The sequence below is a fragment of the Caenorhabditis briggsae genome (genome assembly GCF_000004555.2).
Source record: "Caenorhabditis briggsae complete genome, chrIV, whole genome shotgun sequence".
In the NCBI taxonomy this organism is placed as follows: domain Eukaryota; kingdom Metazoa; phylum Nematoda; class Chromadorea; order Rhabditida; family Rhabditidae; genus Caenorhabditis; species Caenorhabditis briggsae.
This window is the reverse complement of record NC_013487.2, coordinates 11097442-11116459: the sequence shown is the minus strand read 5'-3', so window position 1 is coordinate 11116459 and position 19018 is coordinate 11097442. Positions and strand designations below refer to the sequence as shown.

The 19018-nt window shown below is 40.6% G+C and overlaps 6 protein-coding genes across 6 annotated transcripts; 4 read left to right on the top strand and 2 right to left on the bottom strand.

The window, feature by feature from the left end:
- Positions 1-301: 301 nt before the first annotated feature.
- On the bottom strand, positions 302-1462 carry CBG01611 (the record flags this gene model as incomplete). Its single annotated transcript, XM_002634023.1, has 4 exons — positions 302-718; positions 767-950; positions 998-1350; positions 1394-1462. 4 exons carry the CDS (start codon positions 1460-1462, stop codon positions 302-304), a joined length of 1023 nt encoding a protein of 340 aa, XP_002634069.1.
- A 666-nt stretch (positions 1463-2128) lies between these two features.
- On the top strand, positions 2129-8100 carry Cbr-gex-2 (the record flags this gene model as incomplete). The annotated part of the gene is given in 12 exon segments (XM_002634024.1): positions 2129-2205; positions 2259-2349; positions 2398-2577; positions 2618-2932; positions 2935-3006; positions 3009-3336; positions 3380-5494; positions 5545-5624; positions 5627-5755; positions 5812-5942; positions 7730-7877; positions 7930-8100. Coding segments are annotated over 12 exon segments (3837 nt in total), but the record flags the coding sequence as incomplete, so codon positions are not given.
- CBG01613 lies at positions 5989-7120 on the bottom strand (the record flags this gene model as incomplete). The annotated part of the gene is made up of 4 exons (XM_002634025.2): positions 5989-6616; positions 6663-6730; positions 6782-6814; positions 6860-7120. 4 exons carry the CDS (start codon positions 7118-7120, stop codon positions 5989-5991), a joined length of 990 nt encoding a protein of 329 aa, XP_002634071.2.
- Positions 8101-8808: 708 nt separating the features above from the next.
- On the top strand, positions 8809-9535 carry CBG01614 (the record flags this gene model as incomplete). The annotated part of the gene is made up of 3 exons (XM_045235900.1): positions 8809-8877; positions 8924-9380; positions 9444-9535. 3 exons carry the CDS (start codon positions 8809-8811, stop codon positions 9533-9535), a joined length of 618 nt encoding a protein of 205 aa, XP_045091933.1.
- A 578-nt stretch (positions 9536-10113) lies between these two features.
- Cbr-pig-1 lies at positions 10114-12777 on the top strand (the record flags this gene model as incomplete). The annotated part of the gene is made up of 10 exons (XM_045235899.1): positions 10114-10174; positions 10221-10303; positions 10352-10468; positions 10517-11095; positions 11142-11342; positions 11391-11738; positions 11795-11888; positions 11998-12189; positions 12236-12585; positions 12688-12777. 10 exons carry the CDS (start codon positions 10114-10116, stop codon positions 12775-12777), a joined length of 2115 nt encoding a protein of 704 aa, XP_045091932.1.
- Positions 12778-13344: 567 nt separating this feature from the next.
- On the top strand, positions 13345-15162 carry CBG01616 (the record flags this gene model as incomplete). Its single annotated transcript, XM_002634028.1, has 2 exons — positions 13345-13978; positions 14504-15162. The coding sequence occupies 2 exons, from the start codon at positions 13345-13347 to the stop codon at positions 15160-15162; spliced, it is 1293 nt and encodes a 430-aa protein (XP_002634074.1).
- Positions 15163-19018: the final 3856 nt, after the last annotated feature.

Sequence of the window (19018 nt, the reverse complement as noted above, 5' to 3'; positions counted from 1 at the left end):
TTGTTTCCACCTCCCCACATTCTCATCCCATCCCTTCTTCATCCGTCTCTAATTTCCTCACCGGTTTTTGAATTTTAAATCGTATGCCTAACGGGTTCCCCACTCGAGTTCTTCTTTCAGCTTCCTAGATTTCTATATCAAATTCTAATAATTAGTATGATTGTTCTAGCACTGCTCTAAATACTGTATATGAAGATTTTATAAAACATCAATCGAGATTTTCCATGCACAGGAAATATATATCAATTTGAAAAATATATGAAACATGCGATAATAATAAACTGGACCAAATAATGTAAATTTAAAAAGCAGATGCCTTGTATTTTGCCCAAACAGTTTGTCCAACATGGATGTATCCTGGCTTCACGAGTCCCGCATTCACTCCGAAAATAGGGCTCTCTCCGAACTCTTGTCTCAATTGTCCTGGTCCAAGACGAAACTCTCTGAGCTTCTTCAGTGGCTGCATGTCTTTGTTCTTCGTTCCAGACTCTGGGTCCACAGTCGTCAGAATGCATCTGGTACACGGCTTGAAACATTGCAACTCCACTTCTCCTATGCGTAAATCAAGCCACTTATCCTCGTCCCACGCAGCACAATCGTCGACGACAATGCATGGACGGAAGTTGATTGAAGAGACATTATGGTCGAGTTTCGAATTCAAATCATCAAGAGAAGCTTGAGTCGTGATCATGTATGGAGCCAAGTCAGCATAGGCGGTCTGCAAAGTTACCACCTTTTTTAAGTTACTCCATTTTTGAAAACTCACATCGTCGGTTCGTTTTGGAACAGGGTTGTTCCACCATCCGTCTTCTGTTTTACATGTTCTCTCTGTGAACAATTCTGAATCATACATGATGACACGTGTTCCTGGCTCATCGAGAACTTTGGAGAAGAATTCAGCAACATCGTCTCCACAATCATAGCCATCGGTACGAAGATTGACATGAAGGCTGAAATATGCAAACTGAGAAAAGGATATAGTAAGTGAAAAACGTACTATCCATTGCGCAAGTCCTTCTTCGCTTTGACCTCTTCGATGTTGAACTGAGCACTTCCTTTTCCTTGATATGACACAATAACCGTTCCATTCTCAATGACAGTTTCGATGAGAACCATTTGTGGTTTGGTTCGAGCTGTGTAGAACTTTCCTTCGCTGTTAATTACCAAGAAATGGCGATCGAGATACTCTCCGAAAACAGGACCGAGCGGAGTGCATCTGTATTGGAAAACTTCTTTTCCTTTGCATGATTTGATTGGGTAGATATGAAGACTTTTAATTCGACCAACTGGAACCCATTCTGCTTTCGGTTTCGTGTACTTCTTCAGCAAGTCGCGAAGGGTCAGAAACACCTGAAATTACATGTGAAAATGCATCTTGAGGCATGATACTTACATTCCAGGAGATCACCGAGGTTCCAATTATTCCGAGAATTACTTTTCGGTCTTCGAATAGTGAATTCATTTGTAGACACTAACTGCGAAATGTGATGTTTGTAAGTTAGTTAAATACGCCGGTACAATGATGACTTCAGAACGAAATGAAGGGATACAAATGATAAGGAGGCAATCTTTGATAAGGAATACTACGCTGTTTTTCAAAAAATGAACAAAAACAACGATCCGAGCAGATTCTTCTATTCGGAAGTCGTCAATTCAAAATTCTGGAAAGATTATCAAAAACTACCGTAGTCTAAAGGAACATGAACAAAACATTTACTTCGTCCTGAACATTGCGACTACGGTAATGTTTCAGACTTTCCTGAATCTCTCATTTTGCTGAAGAAATCGTTTTCTTTTTGTTTTTAGGTTCCAATTCCATTTTTTTTGTTTTCCCAACCCATTCATTTAGGTTAAATTTTTTTTCAAACATCGCGGTCAAATGAAACAACATGTCCGCAGTACAACGCGCTCGTGTTTGCGGACACAGGTTTACGACCTCCCTTCCTCAAGCATGACTCATTTTGAACCGTTTTCTGTTTCAAGAAAAAATAATTCATTTTCAGTACACCTGCCTTATGGTATTTTAAACCAGCAAAACAATGAGCAACAATGTCTCTTTAGAGGCTGCTCTCAACAATGTCTCCGTAAGTTCTGAAGTGAAAAAAAAGGAGTAAATATCACAGATGTTTTACAGCTGCTCGACATGATAGTCGTACCAGATGACCAGCCGGACATAGAAGCGAGAGTATTACCATTATTGTATCGGTTAGTTTTTAGTTTGAAATTTCATTTCACTATGTGAGAAAACTATCTTTCAGAGCGAACTTTGATACCAACTTTGAAGATCGCAGTGCATTCGTCACCGGTATCGCAAAATACAGCGAGGAAGCAACGCGACATGCTCAATTTGTAAGTTATCTATGAATATTGTTGTAGAAAAAAGGAAAGTTATTACAGAATGATATGCTCGCCGAAGGACTACAACATGCCGCTAATTTGTATACATGGAGATGTTGTTCTAGGGCCGTCCCAATGGCTAAGTCAAATGATCAACCAAATCGAACAGAGATTAATGAAATGGTGGTGAATGTTCTCAAGCCAGAAGTCAGCAAACTGAATAGTTTCATGAGATTTACAGTACGTTTCCAATGCCACTATAGTTTAATGTGCTTTTTAGTTACATGCGATTCAACGATTCTGTGAAGAAGTTCGGCGACTGTGCCATTCAGAGAAGCGGAAAGATTTTGTTTCGGAAGCGTATCTTCTGACTCTTGGTAGATTTATTAACATGTTCGCCGTTCTTGATGAGCTCAAAAACATGAAAGCGTCGATAAAAAACGATTTTTCTACATTCAGAAGGTTGGTGACAAAATTTAAAACGGTGATCATTTCAAGAAATTTTTATAGAGCATCCCAATTTCTTCAAACTATGTCTGATACACAAGCCATTCACGATATGCAGAACTTGAGTATGTTCCTGGCTACGCAGAACAAAATCAAAGACGATCTCAAACTGCAAATGAAAACTGTAAGAATTTGAAAGTAATTTTCGATATTTTCATTTTTGAAATTTACAGATTGAGGGATATGAAGAATTGCTATCTGATGTCGTTAATATTTGTGCTCATATGTATGAACAACAGTTGTACATTTCTCCGAATGAGAAGCACATGTTTGTCAAAGTGATAGCATTTTCGCTTTTCCTTATGGATGGAGATGCTGCGAACGTTGCCAAGTTGGATCAGAAGAAACGATTGAGTATTCAAAGACTGGATAAGATTTTCAAAAGTCTAGAAGTAGTTCCACTCTACGGAGACATGCAAATTCAGCCGTTTGCTTTTGTGAGGAGAAGTTCGCATTACGAAGCTAACAAGTGGCCATTAAGTGATAAAGAATGTAAGTTAATTTCTATTTTAAAAAACACAGATTTATTTTACAGCTGAAAAATGTCATGTTAATATTGTCGAGAAAGTGCATACAATACGGTCGGATCATGAGAGTTACGTTACTCAGTTTGCCAAAATCAACAACGAGGTTGCTATCTCTGATCGTGTTGGCAGTGATCGTGAGCATCGGGAACTGACATCGCTCGCACTCTCAGGTATCCAGCTACTTTGCCAATGGTCATGCGCTGTTGTGGAAACAATCAGCTGGAAGCTTCTACACCCAACGAATCCAAAAGATAATCGAGAATGTCCAGACACTGCAGAAGAGTATGAAAGAGCCACGAGGTACAACTACACACCCGCTGAGAAAACGGCACTTATTCAAATCATTGCAATGATCAAAGGACTTCAATCCATGCTTGGAAAAATGGAACCAGAAATGTCGAATGCAACAAGAAAATGTGTATATGTAGAATTACAAGCATTCATTCAACATACAGTGAATGAACCACTGCAAAAGGCTATCAAGAACAAGAAAGATCTGTTGGCGAGTATTCTGCAATCAGTAAAGGACTCAATATGTGATGTTGGATACGAATTGAATCGAATGACTGACACAAAAAGCAAATCTAAAAAATCGGGTAGCAAAGTGGACTCTGCCAACTCGTCTTCATCCGATATCAGAATTCCCAGAAGAACAGCTGCCCCCGGAAGTACACAGCTGTATATGGCGAGAACGCAGTTGGAATCGTTGATATCTGAAAAACTCTGTGGAGGCAAGAAGATTCTACGCAAAGAGCTGGATTCCAAAACGATCGAGAAGATATCAGTCTTTTTACGTAAATCAGCACATTGGCCAGCGCTCTTCAAGTTCTCGGATTCAATGACAGAAGCTGGAGAATTAAGTCAGCTTTGGTTCCGAGAGTTCTATCTGGAAATGACTATGGGACAACGAATTCAGTTTCCGATTGAGATGTCTATGCCGTGGATTCTCACAGATTATATACTTTCATGTGATGAGCATTCACTGATTGAATCCGCCCTCTATCAACTGGATCTCTACAACGATGCTGCACAATACTCGCTTTTCAGTTTCAACAAACAGTTCCTGTACGATGAAGTAGAAGCTGAAGTGAATCTGTGTTTCGATCAGTTTGTCTACAAACTATCAGAAATGGTTTTCACCAATTACAAACAACTTGCGTCAAGTATGCTCCTCGACAAGCGTTTCAAATCGGAACTCAGTCGTGTGGGAACGATAATTCGAACACCGACCGCTTCCCGATTCGAGAGTCTTCTTCAACAAAGACACGTTCAGTTGCTGGGACGATCGGTTGATTTGAACAGAGTGGTTTCTCAACGAATCAATATGTCACTTCTGAAAGCACTTGATGCAGCCATCTGGAAGTTCGAAAGCGAACCATTATCGTCAATCATAGAACTGGATATGCTGATTGAAGCCAACCGTCTCTGCCATTCTCTTCTGAAAGAAGTTTTGCATTCCCTTGCTCCATTCGATGATATTTTCCAAGAAGCGAACCACGCAGTCAATTCACCACACGGAAGAATCACTCTTCACGTCTTCTGGGAACTCAACTATGACTTTGTTCCCAACTTCGTCTATAATGGATCCACTCATCGATTCGTTCGAGCTAAGCAATTTTTTAGAAAGACTCCTGCAAGAGAGAAACCACCACAAGTTGGACAAGTCTACTATTGGGGATCTAAATCCTTGATGGCCGCATTTATGAACATCTCCAACGGCTACAACTCTTGCATTGGTACCCAGCATTTGAAGGCTATCACCCGCCTATTACATTATCAAGGAATCGCCGTCATCTTGGACGAACTTCTCAAAATGACACATCGTTTGCTGGAGGAAAAAATCAAGAGACATGTTCGAAACGTTTTTAACATGATGCCAAAAGTGTTGAAGCTTCCTCGAGCTGACTACGGAAGCACTGCACTTCTACAGTACTATTGTCATCATTTGGACGCTGTGGGGAAGTATCCAGAGCTCAAGTCTGAGTTTTGTCAAGATTTACGAGAGCTTGGAAATATGATTATTTTCTGTCAGCAATTAGAAGTAGCTCTTGGACAAGAAGAAACGCATGATCTCTTTTTAGCGGCTGCTTTTATCGGGAATGTTCCCCAACCGCCATCAAGAAGTAATTTTGATAAAACCATCAAGACACTAAATTAAACTTCAGAATTTCAGATGCACAGGAACAAATGAAACAGCTTGCTAAACTGGAAGAAAAGTATGCGAGGATCCATTTGTCGGAAGTTTTGCGAAAAACACGAATGATGAAGGACAAGCGATAATAGCGAAAGAAGCAGAGCTCATGACGAAAGAACGATTATGTTGTGGTCTGAATGTTTTCGAAAATTTCCTTCTTCGAATCAAACAGATTCTTGCTAATGATGAGGTTTGAGAATAATTCAAATTTTGAGAAGCAATGAATTCAATGTTGATTAATTTCAGATCTGGACCGGAGGATACCCCACGAATGGAGTGTTTTGGATCGATGAATGTGTGGAATGGTATCGTGTCTACTCTGCACTGCAGTTCTTCCTATGTCAGCCCACGCGCGATGATAATGAAGTTTACGCAGAGTAAGTTTCAGAAAGTGGTGGTTTATAAATGAGGAATACGAGTTCACTAGTGTCTGCTTCTGCTTCTTGGACGGTCTTCAATACTTCTAGACCTATCTTGTCTGCTCTTCGGACGATCCTGACGGCTTCGAGTTCTTTTTCTATCTTCACTACGGCTTTTGTCCCTGTCACGGTCCTCCCGTTCCTTTCTACTGCGATCTCGTTCACGGTCCTCGCGATCCTTGCGACTTCTCTCTTCCCGTTCCTTACGGCTTCTATCCTCTCGCTCTTTACGGCTTCTGTCCTCTCGCTCCTTACGACTTCTTTCCTCTCGTTCTTTACTGCTACGTTCTCGCTCACGATCTTCGCGTTCCTTTCTACTTCTGTCTTCTCTTTCCTTACGGCTTCTCTCACGTTCCCGATCCTCTCGCGCTTTACGACTTCTTTTACGCTCACGATCTTCCCGCTCTTTCCTGCTTCTGGAACGGTCTCTATCCTTGTCCGAACGACTTCTGTCTCGATCATCGCGTCTTCTTTCCAAGCTCTTCTGTTGACTCTGTCTTGGACTCCGACTCTTTTCGTTTTCTCTTCTACTATGGTCACGGTCACGATCCCTATCTCTATCATGGCCACTTCGACTCTTTTCATTTTTTCGTCTCGGACTGCGTTCTCTGGATTTATCCTCCCTTCTTCTCCTGAAATTACCATATTCTTTTACTAGTTTCAAAATATTGATATTACCTATCATCTTCTTCACGTCGCCTTGAATCATCTCTCGGAGGAGGTGGCACACGATCAGGAGGACGACGCTGAATATTTACATAGGATTTGATCTAGTTTTCAATTGTATTTGCGCTTACCCCACTCCTGGGACGGTCGTCTTCACGGTTACTCTGAAAATGACTGAGAAATGTTCGTCTGGATCATTAAAAACCCACTTGTGGCTTTTTCGGTTGAGTGAATTCTCCTCCAGATCTAACTTTCATGAGAAAAATGACGAGAAGAATTCCAAGAATGCAAAACGAGAGAACGCCGCTTATAAGAAGCATGAACACACTGGGTGGAGTACTGTCAACGAAATCAAGATTTTGGTAGTCTGCCGCAGTGGGAGGGTCGTCCGATCTTTTGGCACGTTCCTCAGTGGTATCAGATTTTTTACCCTTACCGCCTTTTTTCGGTGGAATACCAGTTGTATTCATTCCATTTGCTGGTTCCTAAATAGAGGTTGTCTATTGGTGTTCATAGATTACAACATACGATAGCTTTAATCGGAAGAAGAAAACAACCAGATCCCATTGAGCAGAACATAGCAACCGCTGCTAGAATGAACCCCTACAAGCTGGTTTAAAAAAATAGAACTTTATATAAACCTACCAGTTTTGGTGAGGCGTGCGCAGGTTTTGTTGCCATAAGCATGAGAAAAATTAGAACAGCCAGTGCGATCAGAGCCAATCCTAATGAAACATAAGCCTACGATAATAAGGGTCTGTGATAAAGTGATGATAAAGTTGCAAACCCAGGCTGGCGCACTACCGATGGAAGAATTTCCTTGTGAGAATACGACAAGCTGTATGATGAACGCTACATTGTTCGCCTAAAGTCTTTGACTAGAATAGAATCCTTCTCCGCAAACAAACTCACAAGAACCGCACATATAGGCTGTACGTATAGCCACGATTTCGACTCATCGAAAGTCATTAGATTATCATGCGACTGTTGCTGAAATATTGGCTCATATGATAGCTCGGTGGCCCCATGATGAATACGTAGCTAGAAACGAAACGAAAGTTCACGCTAGAATTTTACAGAGAGCTGTTCGGAGACTCGATTCAATGGGGAGGACTCACGCTGATCACGCTTCTAGGTCAACATCGACGATTCGAGGTGCTCGACTTTTGCTATCATCTTCATCGGGTCAACAAAGGCGATCAAAAAGATGAAGTTATCAATCAAATCGTATGTTTTTGTATAGTAAAGTTTTTAACATATTCTACCTTTTTATTTTCAGAGACTATCCAAAATGGTGGAACGCATACGCCGCTTCCAATTACTCAACAATCAAATCTTCATAATTCTGACAAATCAACTGAATGAGAACAACGATGATGACTATGAACGGGTCAAAGAATTTGCTCCACCTGTCCATCCAAAATATGCTAATCATGCTCGCCGCCAGTGATATATTCCCTTCTTGTTCTTTCTGCATTGTTATGGTGCTTTTTATTTCAATTTTTAATTTATTAATTTTATCACGGGGTTGCAGCAGGTTACATAAAATTTGAATTCTCAGTGCTCTTGGGCGCGTTGCGCCGCGCGACGCGGCTGAATTTTGGAATTTTCAATTCAAAAATGACGATTTGGCACGCGTCGCGCGGCCCAAGAGCACTGAGAATTCAAATTTTATGTACCCTGTTGCAACCCCGTGTTTTATTCATCTTGCCCCCTGATTCTCGAAATATTAGCATTATTCAGTTGGCGCTGCTCTTATATTAATTCAGTTTCCCCTTCCCGCAATAATTTTGTGAATGGTTGCTTTTATGTACAGAGAATAAATCATATTATGTATTGTTTTAAATTCCTAGTCTTTTTATTAATGTATCGCAACCGAAATAGGTTCAATGTGGTAAGTAATTTTGTCTTTTTGTCGGATTCTCATCCGGAAAATCTGGAATATTCATAATTAGAATTTTCGCCGCAACCAATGGAAACTCGCTCTGCCGCGACCGCGCCAAAATCCCGGCGGAAACCTGAACTTGTGAATTTGTCTCTCATTGTTTCTTGGTTTTCGGGACCTCTGAAATTTGAAAAAAAAACAAAATTCTCAAGCTTAATTTCGGGCAGTTTGATTCTCTAGTATCACTGAAATCGTAAAAAAAAATTTTTCCAGATGTTAGGCATTCCAAAAACACCAAAGCGGGTCGTTCGTTCACATTCTCGCGATCTCTATCAGCCGAGAGTGAGTATTCTTCTTTCGACGATGAATCTAAAAATCCAATGTTCAGTTCAGAATCGAACAGCCAACGAGCCCACTGTCGAAATCCCATCTTCTAGGTTTCACCCTTCCTCTCAAGCAGCACATTCTCCAGCAAAAGTCAAAGGATCTTCCAATCCCAAACCCATTCCCAATTAACACTTCGACTCCGAAACATAAGCCACCTGATCCAGCAATATCTACTCATCACTCACCTCTGTTTTCGATCAAAGAACCGGCCAAAATCTATAAGAGACGTTCTGAACTTCAGTATCAGAATGTGAATGCGTTGCCTAAGATTTTGGACGTAGATGAAGATGAACTTCGTGAAGAAGTGGCCCTCGAGGATTCCGATGTCATCGTCTTATCTCCAGAACCCCGCCCAGTCTCTGCACCGCTGATCAAGAAAGCTCTCTACCAGCCAAAACTTCCGCCACGTCCCCGTACAGCTGAACCAGTCGAGCAGAAGCCAGCGAAGATTGCAGTTTGTAATCCTGTGGTTGGTTGTTATTTACCGGTGTGATGATAATATCCAGTCAACCTGTTTTCAGCCCAAACAACGCACAGTTCCAAAATTGACAGTGACAAAGACTCCTCATTGCGCAAGACCGACAGCTTCATGGCTGGCTCGCATCAAAAGTAATCGCGAAGACTGTAAATTGAAAGCACCCATTTTTGAATGAAATTTTGTCCTAAGTGTTTCCGTGTAAATAGTTATTTATAATTTCGCATGTGAATAAATATATGGTTGCTGCTTAAAACGTATCTTACAACAAAGACGCCAGAATCAATAAATAACTACTACGAGTCAAACTAGAATGAACTAGAAGAGACGTTTGATGTACCGTGGAATGGACTACGGAGAACTTTATCCGATCCTCCTGATTCGTACGCTTTCCTCCAAATTTGCCACTTCCAAACTTTCGTTCAAAGTTCTTCCGCGCGTTTTTTTGTAGGAGAGACATCCTGAAAACAAGAGACGCAGAGAAACGCAAATGCGCTCCACGATTATTGCGCGAAAAGAACGGGATTCAAATTCAGAATCGCCTGTTCGTTTTTTTTTTTCAAACTTTGATCGTTTTCGCCTTATCAACTGACAATTCTTATCTCTGTTTTTCTGAATTTTATCAAAAAATCAGTAGACCAACTTGTCGTTCACATTTTTTCAAACTTCTTTCTTGTTTTCTATGCCCTATTCATTCGAATGTATTCTGTTTCAGCATGAGCAAGTATGAAGTGCTCCAAGGGTTTTACGCCGTTCATGACGAGTTAGGGTCTGGAGGTACAGTTCTATCAGAAGTATTCATAATTTTGGGAGCTATTTGCAGGGTTCGGGAAGGTTCGGTTAGCGACTCATCTTCTTACGAATCAAAAAGTTGCCATCAAAATCATAGATAAGAAACAGTTAGGAGTAAGTTTAGAAATTCAAACACAGCTCTGAAAATGCACCAATTTACAGCATGACTTGCCGCGTGTTCAGACTGAGATGGATGCTCTACGCAATCTTTCCCATCAGAACATTTGCCGTCTCTACCATTATATTGAGACAGAAGACAGGTTTTTCATTGTTATGGAGGTTAGAGATGTTTCTATTATTTAATCGTATAAACTTCCCGTGTTTCAGTACTGCAGTGGAGGTGAGATGTTCGATTATATTGTCCGGAAGGAGCGTCTCGAAGAGTCGGAAGCTCGTCATTTCTTCCGTCAGCTTGTCAGTGCTATCGCCTTTGTCCATTCACAAGGATATGCACATCGCGACTTAAAACCGGAGAATCTTCTTCTCACAGAAGACTTGCATCTGAAGCTGATCGATTTCGGGTTATGCGCAAAAACGGAGAAAGGCCGAATCGACAAGCATCACCTTGATACATGCTGTGGATCACCTGCCTATGCGGCACCTGAGTTGATACAGGGACTTCCTTATAAAGGAAATGAAGCAGATGTGTGGTCAATGGGAATCTTGCTGTACACTCTTCTTGTCGGTGCATTGCCATTCGAAGATGATAATATGCAAATAATGTATAAAAAGATTCAGTCGGGCTGTTTCTACGAGCCGGACTTTCTATCTCCAATGAGTAAGCAATTGTTACGGGCCATGTTGCAAGTTATACCAGAGAGAAGAATAACAATCAAGAAGCTTCTGGAACATGATTGGCTCAATCACAAATACACACAACCCGTCAAATGGAACACTATCTATGATGTATGACCAATTTCACGAAATAACATAAGAGAAACATTGTTTTCAGAAAAATTTCATTGACCGCGATGTCGCTCGAGTGATGGCGAGGTACTATGGTCTGGAAACGACAGATAAAATGATCGAGAAGATCAAAGAATGGAAATTTGACTACATGACGTCGACCTATTATGCTCTACTCCATCGCAAAAGAAACCATCTGGAAATCATTCTCCCGATGACAAGAAATGCGACTAACACGGCTCCTGTGGTATCGGTCTTTTTGAATAGATTGATGAATAAGAATCTATAATTTCAGAATGTTCAAAACATCCTTTGCTCGCCCACTATTCACGCATCTCTCGATAATAATCTTGACAAGTCTGGATTGGAAGATGGAGATTCTAGCTCCGATCCATCGAGCATCTCTCCTTCAGATATCGCTGCTCAATTGAAGAAGAGCTGCGATGTTTCAGACGGAAAATCGAAGTTCGCAAAACCGTTATCTCCAGAGAGTAAGAAGATGTCGTACGTTAATGCGATGCTCGCGATGCCTTCACAATTCACCGGACGATCACCTCTTCGTATTCCTGAGTCACCGGTTTCAGTTCACAGTAGTGATACAGCAAGTCTCGGATCATCCACACCATCTCGTGGTGTGAGTAGAGTAAGTTCAACACCAAATTGCGATTTGTTCATTGCTCTACGAACAAGGAATTTCAGGACACAGACAAGGAGAACACTGGCAACAACAAGAACTACCGTATGGGTGCAGCAACGTGCAAGGCTCGTGGACCGCTCAAGATAACAGGATTAGGTTTGTAAACTAATTGCATTGTGGCCGGAAAATATAAACAAACGATTTTTGTTCGTTCTGTAGTGCCGCAGATCTATTTCGCAACCAATTTGTACCCAAGTATTTTCAGAAGATGGAACTCTTCGAAGTGTCTACACGACTCCAAACAACCGACCAACGCTACGTGGCATCTTCAGTCCAGGAAATTCTGATTCGTCTCACAAGAATCGGCAGAGAGCTCGCTCTTCAGATCGCGCTAGTATTGGAGCAGCATCTGGGGCTGGCTCACCGATTTCTATTGGAAGTACTCATAGTGGAAACGGTAAGAAAAATGCAAAGCCACACCTTGTTTTCTACGCAAAAAATAGAGCCTTTAGCCGACGGTCGAACACCAAGAAGCCGTACAAAAACGAATCGCCTTCCACAACGTGTGTTCACTTCGTTGGAACGGAAGAAGGAGAAATTAATCACGCTGTTGACGCCTCGAAAAATGCAGAGAGATTCTCCACAGGTGCTGAAGGACGTTAAGAATATGGTGAACGTGTCGATGACAGCGAAGCAAGATCCAGAAGACGTCAGAAATATGTTGAAGGCAGTTTTCGATGAAGAGAAAATGCGCTATGAGCTGAATGGATGGAAGTTCTTGGCGACGAAGGAGACTGTTCACGGTTGGATGACTGTGGAATTAGAAATTGTTCGACTACAAATGTTCGATAAAGTGAGTAGTTTCGCTTTGGGAATTTGACTGCTTTTCCGTTTGTAAATAGAGCCTGAGCACAAACAAAAACCAAAAAACCATTCCACTGGGATCAATTTTCAGGTCGGAATTCGCCGTAAACGTCTGAAAGGAGACGCATTCATGTACAAGAAGGTCTGCGAGCACATTCTCTCAATGGCCAAAATTGATTAACTATTATAATTTTGGCTTCTTCTTTTTTAATTTCAGTATTTTGATTTTGCCGTGTCTTATCATGTTTTGAACCCCCGCCCGTTTTTCTTCCTGTGTTTGTGTAAAATATCATCAAGCCCGCTATCGTATTTCCCCATATTTATATTTTCCGGGGAAAAATTGTTTAGTGCCCCTCTTATCATTACAAATCTCAAGTTTCTCAAACTTCCTTCCACTAATCCCAAAAATTTCTCTACCTATTTTTGTGTTCTCTGACTATACAAGAGGATAAAACTTATATACATATGGTCAAGATCTATGTCAAAACCCGCTGTTTGTTGTTCAGAATCACCAGGTAACCACAAATCCCCTTCTTCGTCGAAAACACGTGCTGCCGCCGGCGGATTGCGAAAGTGTTCAGCACCAAAAAATAATAGAAGTTAGTCGTATTTGCTCTAGCCGTCTTCTTACTCTTGCAAGGCTCCGCCCACTTTTTGCCGTTGATCTCGTGAAAAACAAGTGGCCAGGTATAAAAGCCTCAGCCATTTGGGCCCTATTCTCATTCACCGAGTCGAATTCTCTTTGAATATGGCTCATGGACATCATCGCCGCCGGCGCCCAGCCCGAGAAGTTTACTTTAAACTATCCGCTAAAGATTCGAAACAAGCTCATTTATTCTCTCTTAAGTACGAGAAAACGAGTGGATTACTCGAGAAGCTGAAGGGAAAATTGACCGAATACAAGGTCGATTTTGCCAACGTCTTCTGGATTGATCATGACAAGGATCAAATATTCTTGCAAACTGTCGAAGACTTGAGAGAGGCTATCAAATTCTCTCGCTTCGTTGTCAAGTTGTATGTGGAGACTCCTGGTGAGAAGAAGATTTTGAAGACTGAAGAAGACGACGACGGCAAGAGCAGCAGCAGCTCTTCGTTCTCCAAAGTTTCTCGTCGTGAGGAAGACGTGTCTTCTGAATCAGAATCATCTTCTTCGGAATCAGAAAGTAGCGGTGATGATGATGACAAGGGAGGCAAGAAGCCACGTGGACGTTCTGTTTCGTCTTCTTCGTCTGGAAGTTCATCGTCTTCTAGATCGTCATCTCAATCTTCGCGTTCTCCATCTCGTGGACGTCGTGGGCATGGATCTCGTTCTCCATCTGGATCTCCAGAAAGGTGTGAGAAGAAGAAGAAGGAAGATTTGAAAGCAATGAAGGGACAAAAAGGTAAGAAATCTAGTTTTAGTCATATTCAGCACGACTTTCAGTAAACCATTCTTCAAAGACCGAAAAAGGGTTTTCTATGTTTTTTCACAGGGTTCGAACTGCTCTAGTATGTTGTTGCGCTCTATTGAGAAGTTTTATGCCGCGTTCAAAGTTGATTTCCAGGAGAAATTTCCTGGAAAAACGCTGTCCAAAGCTGCCATTGTTTTCCAGAGGCCTCCGCTTCAAGACCCGCCGTAAATCGACATGAATCAACAGAAAAAACACAGTCAAAACGAGTGCTACAGTAGTTTAGTGTTACTGGAAATCTGGAAAACAATGACAGCTTTGGACAGGTTTTTCCAGGAAATTTCTCCTGGAAATTAACTTTGAACGCGGGATTAGGCACGTGAAAATTGCGAGAAATTCAAATTTGTAAAACTTAAACTTCACCACGTCACTTTCTCAATAGAGCGCAACAACATACCACACCATTTCGAACCCTCTCTACTTGTATACGGATTCTTATTCAAATAATCATTTTTCCAGATGAGCATCGTGGACACCACGAAAAGCATGGACATCATCATGGACCGCGTAGAGACAATGGATCTCGTTCTCCATCTCCTCCAGGCCCACCAGGCTGTCACAGACGTTATTGGCGACATGGAAGTCATGGAAGACATGGATCTCGTTCTGGATCACCAGGAGGTCATGGAGGCCATCACCATGGACCACCAGGACGTCACGAACATCATCATGGACCACCAAGAAAACACGGAAGACACGGATCACGCTCTCACTCTCCCAGAGGTAGACACGGACACCATCACGGACCACCACCATGTCCAGGAAGACACGGACATCATCACGGAGGACGTCATGGACCAGGAGGACGTGGAAGATCAGGATCGCGTGGTCGTCATGGACCACCATGTCCACCACCATGGCCACATCATCATGGTCATCATCACCATCATGGAAGATGTCCATCTCCAGGACACCGTCATCACCACCATCATGGATGTCATCCACCATTCCCACCATTCCCACACCATCACGGACACCATCATCACCACCATTGTCCACCATTCTGGCCACCACACCGTCGTGGACATTGCCACCATCATGGACGCCATGGACATGATCATGGACACCATGATCATGGGCATCATGGCCATCATGGACACCGTTCATTTTCTCCATAAATGTCTGTTAACCATGCTTGCTCTGTGCATAATGTATATCTATTTTTCTTTCAAAAATGACTTTGTGAAATAAATAATGTGTAAATATTTGGAAAAAGGGTATTGTTTGATTTTCGGGGGAAAACCGATCTTTGATGTGAAGAAATTCCACTTACAATAAACTTTGAGCTGATATATCTCGGTTCTTTTAAAAAATGTAAGAAAGTAGTCAACTAACAAAATGTTCATCATAATATTAAAAACATTTTGTTAGTTTACATATTTTTGATATCTTTCACAGGAACCGAGATATTTAGGCTCAGAGTTGACAGAGGGTTTACGGTAGGTTTCCTCGATGGAGACCTCCTAGTAATTTAAAGGTGGGGGGACATGAGAAAAATAATGTTGTCGAAATCCCGTTTAAATATGCTCCTCAAGGAGTTGAACTTGTCGAGACAAGTATTGAAGGTGCGGCGCCGCTACCGACTGAGCTACGCGTGCAAAGAGAAAGTCGCTGCCCGATTGCATCTATAAAGGCGAGGGCGACAGCTATATGCAGAGTGACATTAAGCGTTGTACACCGTGACGGTAGAATGCATACTCTGGCCCCAAAAATACCCCGTAAAATCTCCTGTCCCCCCACCTTTAAAGAGTTTTTCAAGCAGGCACGTCAACCGTACTTTTATTTTTGTAGCCAGACTTCCAGGTGCCAAGGCAGAGTAGCCACAACAATATGTTCACTGTTCTCTGAAATATTGCACAGTCTATTTGTCATGCTGTCCAGCTTCTCCATCTGCTTCGAAAAGGCGAAATGATCAGTTTCAATTGGTAGAGTCATGGCCAACAGATCGCGTCCACAAGTAAGTGGAGACCAAAACATCTCGACCACTTTCTGTTGATCAGCGAACACATGAAGAGAGAGAGAGAGGGAGAGAGAGAGAGAGAGAGAGAGAGAGAGAGAGAGAGAGAGAGAGAGAAAACAGAGAAGTGTGTAGTTTGGGCATTTTGTGCTGCTGCTGGGAGGAGAGAAAAAATAGAATGGAGTTTATGCTGGTTTGCAGAATAAAAGAAGCGAGCCTCGTTAGATTCCAGTCATATGCTACAAATGAGAGTCAGAATCGAATATCACAAATATCAGGTGACGGAGGTGGGAATCTGAAAATGGGAATACAACAGAAAATTCTGTCTGATATAACGGAAAACTTGAGAAAGGAATTATCAGAATATATGGTATTGGGATATTAAAAATCTATTGTAAACGGTCTAAAAGAAGGCTACCGTATACTTGCACTTTGAACTCAATTATGTGACTTTCTATAAGAGATATCGAAAAAGTATACACTGACAAAATATTGGTGATTCTATGACAAACATTTTATTTGTAAACAGATTTTCGGTATCTCTTATGGAAGTTGAGATAATTGAGCTCAACGTGAAAATTTAAGACCGCCTGCTATTAGAGTGTTTACGGTATATTAAGCTGGTAATTCAGAAGTTTCTGTAGACTGGAAGAACAATTGATGAGTCATCTTACAGGGAATTCAAATTCTTGAAAATCCAAGACGAATCCTTGTGTTCTATTCCGGAAATGTTAAATCTGTTCTTGGTTTCTAAAACTTCAATTTTCAAAGTTTCTAATTTTAAAACTTTCAGAATTTCAAATTTTCAAAACTTCTAAAACCAAACGTCTGTCACTAACTTCAAGTCCGTCTGTCACTAACTTCAAGTTCAATTCTGGGTCTGATGTTTGTGAACCAACACTTCTAAGATCTAATTCATATTTTCGAATAGATCAATTCCAATTCAACATCTTTACCAAATGCGCAGGCTTTCATCGGTTGTATTTATATTTCAATGATCTCACAGTCCAACCAGATCGGTCTCAGAAAACGGTCTAGATGTCTTAATCTTTCAAAAAGGTCTCTCTCTCTCTCTCTCTCTCTCTCTCTCTCTCTCTCTCCTACTTCTCACCTTCATTTACATTCTTCATTGGAAGTGATGTGTATCAGTTCTGAAACTGATCATGCGCTGTATAGAACAAGATTGTTTTTCACTTGAGAATCAAATGATCAACACCAGAATTGGTAAGATCGCGTTCGAATTTTCTTGTGTTCAAAACATCCAGCACACTTTCCAATGGGCGGGTCCTGTCTGGCAAGGACATTATTTTCGGGCAAGAGTGTAGTCTCCGAAAACTGTCATCATTCTCTCTTTTGCTGTGTTGAAGGATGGTTGGTCTCCTCAACTTTTTTGGTTTTTGAAAATGTTGTATGAAATACCGTAAAACCTGTAATAAGAGAACTCCCTAATTTTAAACTTTGAGCCAATTTATCACGGTACCTGTCAAAGATATAAAACTGTTCTGGTTCCAAGTAATTTTTCAAATTACGATAAAATTTTTTTTAGTTGACCACTTTTTGGTATCTTTCAAAGTAACTGAGAGAAATTGACTCAAAGTGGAAAGTTAGGGGTAACGTTCTATTAGAATTTTACGGTAAAAAAAAACGAAAATCTTTAGATAGGTCTGCTTTGAAGAATCTATTACCAAGCGGATGCGTTCATGTTGCTTAACGAGTTCCGATATCGAAGTCAACATTTCGATCACCGTAAAACTTAGTAGAAGAGCCCACTAATTTTTGACTTTGAGTCAATCTATCTCGGTTCCTGTCGAAAATATATAAATCTCGGTTCCTGTCGAAAATATAAAAAAATCTTTGATAGAAGCCAAGAAAAATTATCTCAAACTTGACAATAAGGGGCCTTTCTATTACAGGTACGGTATCTATCGTTTATAATTTTTTTTTAGAAATAAGAGCTCTTCTTTTGGTTTCAGCCCGTTTCAGAAGGTGAAAAATTTAGACGAGAAAGCGGATTCATAGTTTTACGACAATTGATCAACAATAACAATAAACATAGCAAAATAAAAAAAAAACAACACAGTTTTGAGTGTGCTTCAAATTACTGGATTGACGGTAACCAGAGTTGAGTTAAAGAAATTTTCTCAGGCTACCACGAAACCTGTAATAATTGGGACATCTGTCAAGTTTGATTTCAATTACCTAAGCTCTAAAGAGAGATATAAAAAAGCCACCTAATAAAACACTTTTGATAAGCAATTTATAAGATAAGCAATTTATAAATAAGCAATTCATAAGATTTATAAGCAATTTATAAGATAAGCAATTTACTTTTGATAAGCAATTTAATTTTTTGACAAGCAATTTATTAGTTGACAACGTTTTTTTTAGCGGGCGGGTGGGGCGGATGAAATTTGCCCGAAATGGAAATCTTACTGACAGTAACTAAGATAAATTGGCTCAAAATTAAAAGTTAATGGGTCTTTCTATATATAGAACGAATATGATTGACGAGAGTCTCGATTGGTAGGTTCTTTGAATTTCTTTCTGACGTCAAAGGAGTTTTGACTGGTTTATAATACAAAGCTTTTTGAGAATTGGTATGTTTTATGAGGTACATACCGAGTTTAAAAAATGTTAAACTCATGAATATGATTATAGAACTTTCAATAGTTCTAATTTAGGTTCATTTAGAACAGGAAGTTTTCATCCATCAGAGCCTGGCAGAAGAAGCATTCACAAATGTTGCTATTCTAATGTTATTTTCAAGTTTATTTTTCAATAAATATTCTACTTTGTCATTCATCGCTCTTATTTCCAGACAAGGGAATCCTTTTTTCACATTTTATTTCTTTGTTGCATTTTATTTGAAGAACAAAGGACACCTAAATCAGTTTCATCCAGGAACCGAAAATAAATCTTATTTCTCTGCCCATCCTCACTTTTTCCAATGTATTGTGACGTCGAGTTTTGAGGAAGATGAATAAGAAGAAAAAAGGATATTGGAGGAGTATGAATAA